At 38.4% G+C, this 10,681-nt stretch overlaps 1 protein-coding gene across 1 annotated transcript; it reads left to right on the top strand.

Moving 5' to 3' along the window:
* Positions 1-4,119: 4,119 nt before the first annotated feature.
* On the top strand, positions 4,120-8,474 carry LOC143293796 (protein transport protein Sec61 subunit beta-like). The gene is made up of 4 exons (XM_076605052.1): positions 4,120-4,220; positions 5,277-5,374; positions 6,245-6,334; positions 8,166-8,474. Exons 1-4 carry the CDS (start codon positions 4,212-4,214, stop codon positions 8,251-8,253), a joined length of 285 nt encoding a protein of 94 aa, XP_076461167.1. The 5' UTR covers positions 4,120-4,211; the 3' UTR covers positions 8,254-8,474.
* The last annotated feature ends 2,207 nt before the right edge of the window (positions 8,475-10,681 follow it).

Below are 10,681 nucleotides of genomic sequence, written 5' to 3'. Positions count from 1 at the left end.
ATCAAGAACGGATCCATCTGTAAATATATGGAGATGAGCCAGGTAATTTTCTGCTATGTGTATTCTGGCAGTACTCGTTGTGATATTGATGTTTTCTTCCTTTTTTGTTTCAGAATAGTTGGTATCAAAATCTGCTTTCAACATTTCCCAAAAAGGAATAGGAGTATAAGATGGTTTTATAGCTAACTCGTTCATGTTAACACCAGATTCTTTTAACAGATTTGAAACGTAAGTTGCAACTGTTTCTTGTGATGAAATAGCTTTAGCTCTTTTTGGAAAATCAATGTCAGATCTTACTGTCAGTTCATCAGCAATTAAATTTTCTGTCATAGAAGCGTATCTTACAGCGAATTTTGCGGTTGCTAACTCACGATGCTCATTTAAAGGAAGAATTCCGGCTGTTTTGTATGTTTCCTGGTTGGATGCATGAAAGGGCACTCCGAGGGCAATTTTGATAGCCTTACAGTCTACACTTTGAATCTTTTGTAACAGATATTTAGGTGCACTGAAAAGTATTTATTGTGCATACGTTAACTTAGATCTTACAAGAGCCATGGAAAGATGGATCAATGTTTTTGTATCTATTCCCCAAGGTAAGCGGCTTAGAATTTTCATTAGATTGATACTTTTCCTTGCCTTTGTTAAGATGTAATCAAAGTGAATGTTCCATGTCAGTTTTGAAGTAAGATAAACACCTAAAAACTTCACCACCTGTTTATAATCAATGGCGTCACCAAGTAATCTAAAAATTGGCATGCTAGATGGGTTACCACCTGAATTAAACAACATCATACATGTTTTTTTCTGTCGACCATTTTCAAACATATAGTTACCAAGGTTGTGTAGCTCAGATTGATACAAACGCCGTATGTAATTATGTGCTCTTTGTGGGGTTGACATTTTTAGAGTGACACCCTTCCACATACAAATGTCATCAGCATACTGTACTATAATTACACGATTTGACAATACCTTTGGGAGATCCTGAATAAGAATATTAAAAAGTATAGGGGCTATAACTGAACCCTGTGGAATTCCCATGTCAAGTGTATGTGGTAAAGAATAATGTGTTCCCACCCTCGCTTGGATTGTTCTATTAGATAAAAAGCTTTTTATATACTCATAGAGATTACCAGATATTCCGACTGATTTCAGTTTGTTTAGCAGACGTTTGTGCCAAACTTGATCGTAGGCTTTTTTAACATCAAAAAACGTTGCCAAGACACTTTTTCTGCGGGCAAACTGACGTTTTATTTGAGTTGTAATTTTTACTAGGTGTTGATCTTCCTTTTCTAAAGCCTGCCTGATTCACTGGAATGATATTGTATTTTTCACAGTAAGTTATTATTCTCAGCAGGACTATTTTTCCATTAGTTTACTGACATGCGAGGTCAAAGCAATAGGCCTGTAGCTATTTTTATTACGTTTAGGTTTTCCTGCTTTTAGAACTGGTACCACTATCGATCTTTTCCATATCTGTGGTACACTTCCAGATATCCAACATTTCTGATATATTTTGTGAAGGAAAATGATACATTTTTCTGGAATGTTTTTTATCATCTCATTTGATATTGCATCGATGCCAACGGAACTTTTTTTTATTGCTAAGGGAAGCTATTGCGGTTTGTAGCTCTTCATATATAATAGGAGAATTAAACCACAAGTCATTTTGCGGAGTCAGATCACTGTATAAAGGACAGTTTTCTTCTGTGTCTCTGTGTGTCTTACACTCCTGTGATAAGCCTTCGTTTTTACTATTTTGCGCAAACATTTCAACAAAGATTTCTGCCTTTTCCTTATCTGATAGAAATTTGTTTTGTGAGTCGTTTGATATTGGGCAACTTGGTAACTTGATTCCATTTTTCATTTCTTTCACTTTTGTTCAAACTTTATTTAAGTCTTTATGATCTGAAATTTCTTGTGAACAAAACGATGACCAATAATCTTTTTTTTAGCTTGGGCTACTGTCATATTACTCTGAGTGTTTGTTTTCTTCATTTCTTTGTGCTTTTTGGACTCACTGTCCGCGAGGTAGTTCTTAAATGTGTCTTTCTTGTAGTTAACAGCCTTTTCACATGCATCATTCCACCAGACATTGCCTGTACGGTCACCCGACTTCACACACGTTACTTTTGGAATCGACATATCAGCTGCTCATAGAACAACTTCTGTAAAATTTGAGTACATTACATCTATGCTTTGATTGTCAAGTTTTTCAAAATCTTGAGAGGAAAGAATGTTTTGAAATAAATCCCAATTTGCATTCTTATAGTTATATTTTGGTACAATGTCAACGTTATCATTATCAGGCCTATAATCATCATCAGCTATTGTAATGATGATAGGCACATGGTCGCTTCTCAAAGTGTCTTTATGTGTTTCCCAGGTACATGATGGACGGAGCTCTGGGGATATAAGTGTTAGGTCAATTGCTGTTGGTCTGTGTTTAGAAACGTCAGGAATTCTAGTAACACTACCGTCATTCGAAAGATAAAAGGGGCTGTCAACAATATTTTCGATTAAGCGATTGCTTGTCACAGTTCTACAGTTCTTTTCCCAGAATGGAGAGTGGGCATTGAAATCTCCTGCTATTACCCATTGGCCGGGCTGTTGTTCTTGTACTGTTCAAAGCCGCTCAGTATTTCGGTCGTTTGGGCCTTTCGGAAGATAAACAGAAAGAACGTTAAGAACTTTTTTGTTGCTGAATTCTATTGTAGCCGCACAAGAGTGTATTTCAAAACTTGCAATAGATTTTAAGATAGGTGACTCACAAAGATTATACTGTAATTCTCTAAGTATATAAATAGCAGTACTTATCTTTTTGCCCTCGTTCCCAGTTTCATATACTGGTGGAAAATAATAATTGGGAAGTTTGGGAAGCTTACATGCACTGATATTAAGTGACTGTACAATTAAAACGTCACACTTATTTGATGCCAAAAAATGTCACAGATTAGTCACGGTGTGTGCGTGCGCCGGTGCGTGTGTGTTTTTTTTTGTTTTGTTTTTTTCGTTTGTGTGTGTATGTGCCAGTGTGTGTGTGTGTGTGTGTGTGTGTGTGTGTGTGTGTGTGTGTGTGTGTGTGTGTGTGTGTGTGTGTGTGTGTGTGTGTGTGTGTGTGTGTGTGTGTGTGTGTGTGTGTGTGTGTGTGTGTCGGTGTGTCGTGTGTGTGTGGAGAGTGAGAGACAGTCAAAGAGAGAAAGGCAGAGATATAGACTGAGAGGAAGAGAGCGAGAGAGATAGCTAGACAGACAGAGCAAGTAACACGCCGCTATAGCTTATCAATTTCAATCCGTATGATTATTTCAGGAAAATGACCTTCCTTTCGAGCAGTTTTTCTCTCCGGCTTTTTTTTTTTTTTTTCCACTGAACAACGGCCGCACCTTGTTACTGATATACATGACACAATATCAAAGGGAAAAAAACATCAGTAAGAAGCGTTCGCAACAATCAAAATAAAGTCTCAGAAAGGAACAATAGAAAGTGGAACAGTTCCTCGATCGGTCTTGAACAAATCGCCTCCTCCATCCATCATCCATACGCACTACGCGCGCGCGCACACATCACACACACACACGCACACACACACACACACACACACACACACACACTTTACGTTGCCAACGCTCTTCAGAAGTTCAGGAACGAACTCAACTGAATAAGTCAGTTCAGCTCAGTTAACTCAGTTCATATGGAGGCGTCGCTGCACTTGGACAAAAACCCGGCATACACGCCACACCACATCTGCTAAGTAAATGCTGCATGACCAGCAACGTACTAAGGCTTAGTCAGGCCTTGAGATAATAATGTAATGATGATGATGATGATGATAAAAGATAAGTATATTAGACTAGTGCATGGAGAGGTAAGTAGAAGGCAAAAGACTTGAAGTAAAGATATGAAAGAGAATGGGCCTAAAAGAGAAGGACTGGCTGTGTTTGCGGGTGTACCCGTAGATGTAACCAGCAGATTTTCTTTTTAAATGAAGGAATAATGAAGAAATAAAGACAGCTGATAAACATGAGCAAAACTTTCTGAATTCTCCGATCGTACGTCCAAGCCAACCGAGACAGCCGAACTATGGTCAAAGGGAAATAATCCATGTCGCAATCGATCCGGAAGTCATGAAGAAAGTCTGACTTCCTGTTAGATGTGTCTACGTGTCCCTGTTTTCTATTGCTAGTCAGAAAGAGCTTGTCACAGAGTTCATCATGCCTTTGGTGAGTGTTTACAAAAAACAGATCAAGGCCGTGATTCTCTAAGAAAATGAATTTTACGATATTTGTTAAATGTAAACTCAACAGTAAACAGATCAGCAGTGTGTGTTCAAAGTGATCGAAGAATTTAAACGCCAATCTGATCGGTTATCGTCAACGTGTGACGATGAGACAGCCACAAAGTGAAGGGGCAGAGTCTTCACTTCTTTTCTTTTTTCTATGTATAAAGAAATAATGCTCATTGAATGAGATTTTGAATAGAGATATTATAACGCACGGTATTTTCTTCACCGTACACTTCGCAATAGGCCATTGACTTCGTTGACACTTTAAAACACATATTCGCCATCCGGTGACACGCACGCATTCCAAACAATGACAGACTGGATCAGGATCAGGATTTGGGGCGTTGTTTTATACAACTTAGCCATTTTTGGCTTTTTATGCCCCTTCAAATTTGCTCCTTTACATTGTTGGTCAGGTCGTTGACTAGCTCAGTCATTTTATCATCAAAGTCATATTTCGTGACACACCTCTTGACACACGCTTTACTTCTTCAAGCTTTTCAACAGTATGTTCTATGAAAATTACGCTGCCACGTAATTTAACACAAATATCAAGTTGATGATTAATTTTTCATGATGGCTGCATATGGAAATTATGTTGTTATAATAGGCTTTGTAGTCATCATATCATGCCAGATGCAAACGATTTTGATTCATTTTATTTACACAGAGTCTGTAAGAAATAGGTTTGTAACAGTACTTGTAAAAGTGGTAGGTTTTTGCCTGCTATGCCAAGTATGATATAACACATGATATATGTGTTTGTGTGTCCGATGTGTGTGTGTCACAGTGTGTGTGTGAGTGTCTGGTGTCAGTGGTGTGTGTAATGTGTGTGTGTGTGTGTGTGATGTTTGGTGTTCTTCCATGGCTTAAGTTGGGATCTTTCAGTGTATTTTGACAAGTGATTATTGTCATACATGTACTGCAGTTTGCCATCAGTGTTACTGTCAGGTAGGTGGCACATTTGTTTGACTTGGTCATCATGTGTTTTCAGCCATCAGCTAGCTCCACGTCTGTGGGAGGAGGTGGAGGACGCGGTCCTTCCAAATCGGTCACACCAAGAGCAGGGGGTGGCACCACACCGAGGCAGAGGTAAGAATTTTTAACTTCTTCAATGCCCCATGACATATACATGTACTTCAGCAAAAATCTCTGAATCAGTGAGTGCCCCATGACATACATGTATAATATACATCCGTGTCATCCCATGATTTTCACAGATCAATACATCTTTAACTTTCAGTTTAAGTTGATGTGTCCCAGTTGCCAACAGTTAGAAAGCTTGATATGTCTACTTTTATTATCCATGAGGAGCAACAGCTAATCGCGCTCTGGACGGTAATTCTGCATATAATTGTCAGTACTTCTCTCAGAACATTTTAAGATGGCAGACAACAAAGCACAATCTGGCTCTAGTGGTTTGAAACAGCAGAGTGTGCAAACACCCATTGTGATTTTGTCACCCAAGATATTGCATAAGCTTTACTTTTAAGAATCATTGAAGATGATGCATTTAGTGCTTGTGGCTACAAAATCTTCTCAGATTATGACAGTTGTGATACTGATAGTGACAATGCTTACTCCCCAAGAAGAGCTGTCTGCCATTCACACAGATAAGTCTGTTGTGACAAGAAATATTCCAGTCAAAGTCAGTCATTGAATGTATCATAGCAGTTTACTGTAAAACTGCTTTCTTGACATTTTGTAAGTTGCATAATTTACTGGATCACTTGTTACCGCATATCTTCATAAGACTAAGAGTGTTGTGGGGTTGGTGATACATTTGCTTCACTAGATTGTTTGCACATTTTTCTTTCACCAGATTGTTTGTTGTTGGGAGTGGAAAGGAGAAGATAGTAGTAAAGATTAATTCTGCATGTACTGAAGAGGAACCTTGTGTTTGTTTTTTGTTTTTTGCTGTTGTTTTTTGCATGTAGCAGGGTGATTTGACTTTTTTGGCAGAAAAACCACCACAGCAGCTCCTCGCAAAGCAGCAGGCAGCAGTGCGGGAATGTGGCGGTTTTACACGGAAGACTCACCTGGGATCAAAGTGTATGTAGAACTGGAGAGAGCAACAACAATCTGTGTGCCAGTTGTTCATACTAATGCTATTGTTTTACCCACATGTCATTTTCCTGATTACCGATGAAAATAAGATTTCATTTATTTAACAATCCTCATGTTCATGTTCACAATCTTTCCTGTCACTGAGATCTGCTTCAAGATGTCTGCAAAAGATCCAAGAGCTATTTATCAAAACAAGGCAGCAGGATAAGCAAGCCTTAAGATTCATAACTCCTTTTGTCAGGAACTTGACCACTTTGTGCTTGAGAGCATAAAAAAAGCATTTCTGCATCATTCAAAAATGCAATGAAAACACATTACTTAAAATGTTAATAGTTTTATATACTTTTTTTAAACACTTTTTTATAATCACTATGTGTTTATTATATGTGTAGACATTGTGTGTGTTTGTGTGTGTGTGCACATGCTGACATGTGTGTGTTTGTGAATTATATGTTATTAGTCTTTTATCTGTGTATGCACAGCTACAGAATATGTACTTTTTTATGATTACCGAAAAATTTGGACTATTGAGTGCATCATATATAAGCCGCATCCACTGAATTTTTTTTTTTTTTAAAGCTGGAATTTAAACACACACAAACTGCACTGGTTTATAAGCCAAGAACGTTGCACAAAATACCAAGTGCAAAAATGTCTGAAAATTAATTACAAAAAGTGAGAAACTCAACAGCCATAGAAACTTGTCAGATCCGCGCAAAGCACAACTTCAGATTCAGTGACAAAGCAACACAAAAATAAAACAATACAGCTGCATCAAAGATACACACTAACACACACACTAACAATTACCGGTAGTCACATTTATTCATTGATCGTCGTTATCATTTCCACTGAAGCCACTGAAGGCGTCATCTTCAGTGTCGAGATTGAACAACAGAAGCACAGCTTCTTCTGCCATGGCATTGCTGAACCCGGCCTCGTTTTGACTGTCAGATGAATCTGAGTCTTGCTGGCTGGAGCTGGTGGCTTCTCTGTCATCTGCTACATTCAACAGTCCAGCTTTGCAAAGGCCATTGATGATTGTAGATTGTTGAACTTTTCCCCATGCTGTCAGAAGCTTGCTCATTGAATTTGAAAGCTGCATCGTTACCATTGTGTCATGTTTTCGGCATGATGGAAGTTGAACAAGGGCGATCAACTGAATGTATTGTGTGATTAAAGGCTGTGTGTAAATTTAGAGGAAAAAAACGTAAACAGTTATCAACAGCACACTTTTACAGTGAGTATTGAATTCATGAAGAGTCAAAACCAGTTTTGAAACATAATGTGAATCTAAAAATAGACTGGAGACTGACGGCAACAACTTAATTTGACTTGAACGCATGATTGGAAAACCTGCAACATTGGGGAAAATCCATAAACAAGCCACACCATTATTTTAGCTGCAGGGGTCGAAGTTTGGGGGAAAAGTTGCGGCTAATAGTCCGAATTTTATGGTACAATTCTTTATTTTGTCAGGTACAGTGGGTTTTTTTTTTTCTAATTCATTTAGTTAAGGTATTAACTAATTGGCAGTGCATTTTCATATTAGTTGTTCTGTTGTTTAGACTTTTTGATACATTCATTGCTACTGAACTTATAAATAAATGGAAACCATGGTTGTTAGATATATATCCCAGTGCCCATTTTATTTTAGAGATGTGTGTGTGTGTTTGTGTGTGAGGGGGGTTAACAAGATTCCTTTACATTCTTTGCTTCAGCTCATGCCATGTATATATTTTTTTGGTCTGTATGTGTGTGTGTGTGAGTCAACTGAAAGTTTCCTTACTTAATGTACAGTTTTATATCATTTCAGAGGACCTGTGCCAGTTTTGGTGATGAGTCTCCTGTTCATCGCATCAGTCTTCATGCTACACATCTGGGGAAAATACAGCCGCAGCTAGAAATCTGCACCATCTCCATCTTGACATTGACTCTCAAGATGATATTCCATGTTCAGGGTTGTCAGAAAGAAGAATTGTGAAAATGATTGCCTGATATGAGAGTTTGTAACTGTCGGATTCGGAGACTGAAAAAGTGAAATTTGAAGAGTTGTGTGTCAATAATGATGTGAGAATGTGTATTTCTTGTAATTTATGGCAGTGGTAATAAATAATCAAAAGCCTCCCCGAGTATTTGTGGTGCTGTGCCAGGAGAAAATGCTATGAAAAAGATTTTGCATCTGTTATTTTGATTGTAGTATTCTGACGAAACATGAGCAAAGATATTCTCTGTTAAAACATCAACATACTCACTTTCATGTAGTGTTTGTGTCACTATTTGTTATCAAAGTTTCAGTGAATTTTGTTGTTTTTTATGACCATGGAAACAGACACAAATTACTGCATTATGATTTACCTAAAATCACCAACCTGTGTGAAGTGACAATGAATAAATTAACACCTTTTCTTTTTAGTGGTCATTCATACATGATGTAAGGTCAGTATCTTATTTCGAATTCCATCAAATGGAAACTTTATACACACACACACACACACACACAAACACACACACAGAGATAAAGTGAGATGTGGGTGATATGTAAATAAAATATCAAGACCAACATAAACAGTTTGATGTGCTAGCTCTAAGCACGTTACAAACATGGAGTCATTTGCACAATAGGCTACCTACTTGGGTAGAGTCGACCGACAGCTGCCATTGGGCGCTCATCATTCATTTCCTGTGTCGTTCAATCAGGTTACAGTCATGCACAAATACACACTCAGACAGGCATGTAACCTCATGTATGTATGACCGTTTTTCTTATTTACCAGTCCATGGAGGCAACCATACTCCGTTTTAAGGGGTTTGCATGCTGGGTATGTTCTTGTTTCCATAACCCACCGAATGCTGACTTGGGTTACAGGATCTTTAACATGGATATTTGTTCTTCTGCATACATATACACATGACGGGGGTTCAGGCTTTAGCAGGCCTGCACATATGTTGACCTGGGAGTTCGGAAAAATCACTACCCACCAGGCGCCATGACTACTAATCGAACCCGGGACCCTCAGATTGAAAGTCCAATGCTTTAACCACTCGGCTGTTGCGCCTGTGACAGGATGGTTTGTGTAACAAACACAGTTCACAAGCATAATTATATGCATGTACTTACTTCTGTATACTTATTCATACACATGATTGCAGTTAAGGCAGCAGCTGGTGGGCACATGTTTTTTGACAGTGAGAAAAAAATCTCCATACTGAACCTAACAGGCATGGCCAGAGGGATTCAAAATCAGGACTCTCAACTTTTTAATCCAACTTTTCAACCACTCAGCTGTCATGCTAATCTCCACTTCAGAAAATAAGTCTTTTCAGTCAGCTAGATAAGGGAAAACTTCAGAAAATAAGTCTTTTCAGTCAGCTAGATAAGGGAAAGTGAGATGGAAAGTGAGACAGGGAACAGTACTTTCTAATCAAGAATAGATCTGAAAACTGTTAAAATGATAAAACCAATATTCAGATTCTGCTTAAAGGAAATCAAGGATACTCAGCTTCTCTTTAGTTCATCCATCCACCACAAGGGACGTACCTGACTGCAAACAAAGCAAGCCATCCTGCACTGGTAGAACCTATCTGGCCCACCATCTGTATTGTTATCACCACTTGAAAATGCTCTCTGCTGTTGGCCACTAGGGTCAATCCTTAATTAGGATACTTTGTGAGGGGCCTGGGCTGAGAGTTGGGCCTGGGTGTCTGTGAGACTACAAATTGTTGCATGTGCATTTTGTATCTGTGTGTATGTTAGTGTGTGGGCATTTGCCCACTGACATGTGAGTATTCATGCATATGTGGGTATGGACAAGTTCGTTTAACGTGAGCTATTTTTATTCTATTTCAGTCATCTGCCTGCAATGTTTCTGTTTTCTTTTTTTTCTTTTATGGAATGCATTTATTTCTTTGTTTAGTTTATCTACTTGATTCATGTTAATGTTTTATACACATCTAGATAGGCTCTGAAGGCCTGACCAGTGCATTGTGTTTATGCGTGAGTCAGGCATCTGCTCCTCTCCATTTATATATTTTTTGTCATTGATTTTTTTAACAGATATGGTGTAGCATAGATTAATTGGCCCACATGCTTTGGCAGCTCCTTGAAACTGAAACCTATAATTTCACTGCTGATGACAGAAAGTCATATTCATGTAACAAGACTAAATATTCCCCTAGAAGTAAAAACAACTGACGTGCCTTTCCAGCAACAGCCTCAGTGAAGACTTATGCTGAATATATGATGCAGAATCACAACATGTATGAAAGTGGCGAGAAAATTCTGAGGTCATCATGAAAGCATGCAGGGCGTGAAGGACAACAGAATCTGAT

Source organism: Babylonia areolata, chromosome 1, assembly GCF_041734735.1.
Source record: "Babylonia areolata isolate BAREFJ2019XMU chromosome 1, ASM4173473v1, whole genome shotgun sequence".
In the NCBI taxonomy this organism is placed as follows: domain Eukaryota; kingdom Metazoa; phylum Mollusca; class Gastropoda; order Neogastropoda; family Buccinidae; genus Babylonia; species Babylonia areolata.
This window is presented reverse-complemented; position numbering and strand designations above follow the sequence as displayed.

What these genes read in the sequence shown, in the direction of transcription:
- LOC143293796 (XM_076605052.1), top strand. An exon ending in GGCACCACACCGAGGCAGAG is followed by an intron (nt 5,375 to 6,244) that starts GTAAGAATTTTT and finishes CTTTTTTGGCAG; the next exon opens with AAAAACCACCACAGCAGCTC. An exon ending in GACTCACCTGGGATCAAAGT is followed by an intron (nt 6,335 to 8,165) that starts GTATGTAGAACT and finishes ATATCATTTCAG; the next exon opens with AGGACCTGTGCCAGTTTTGG.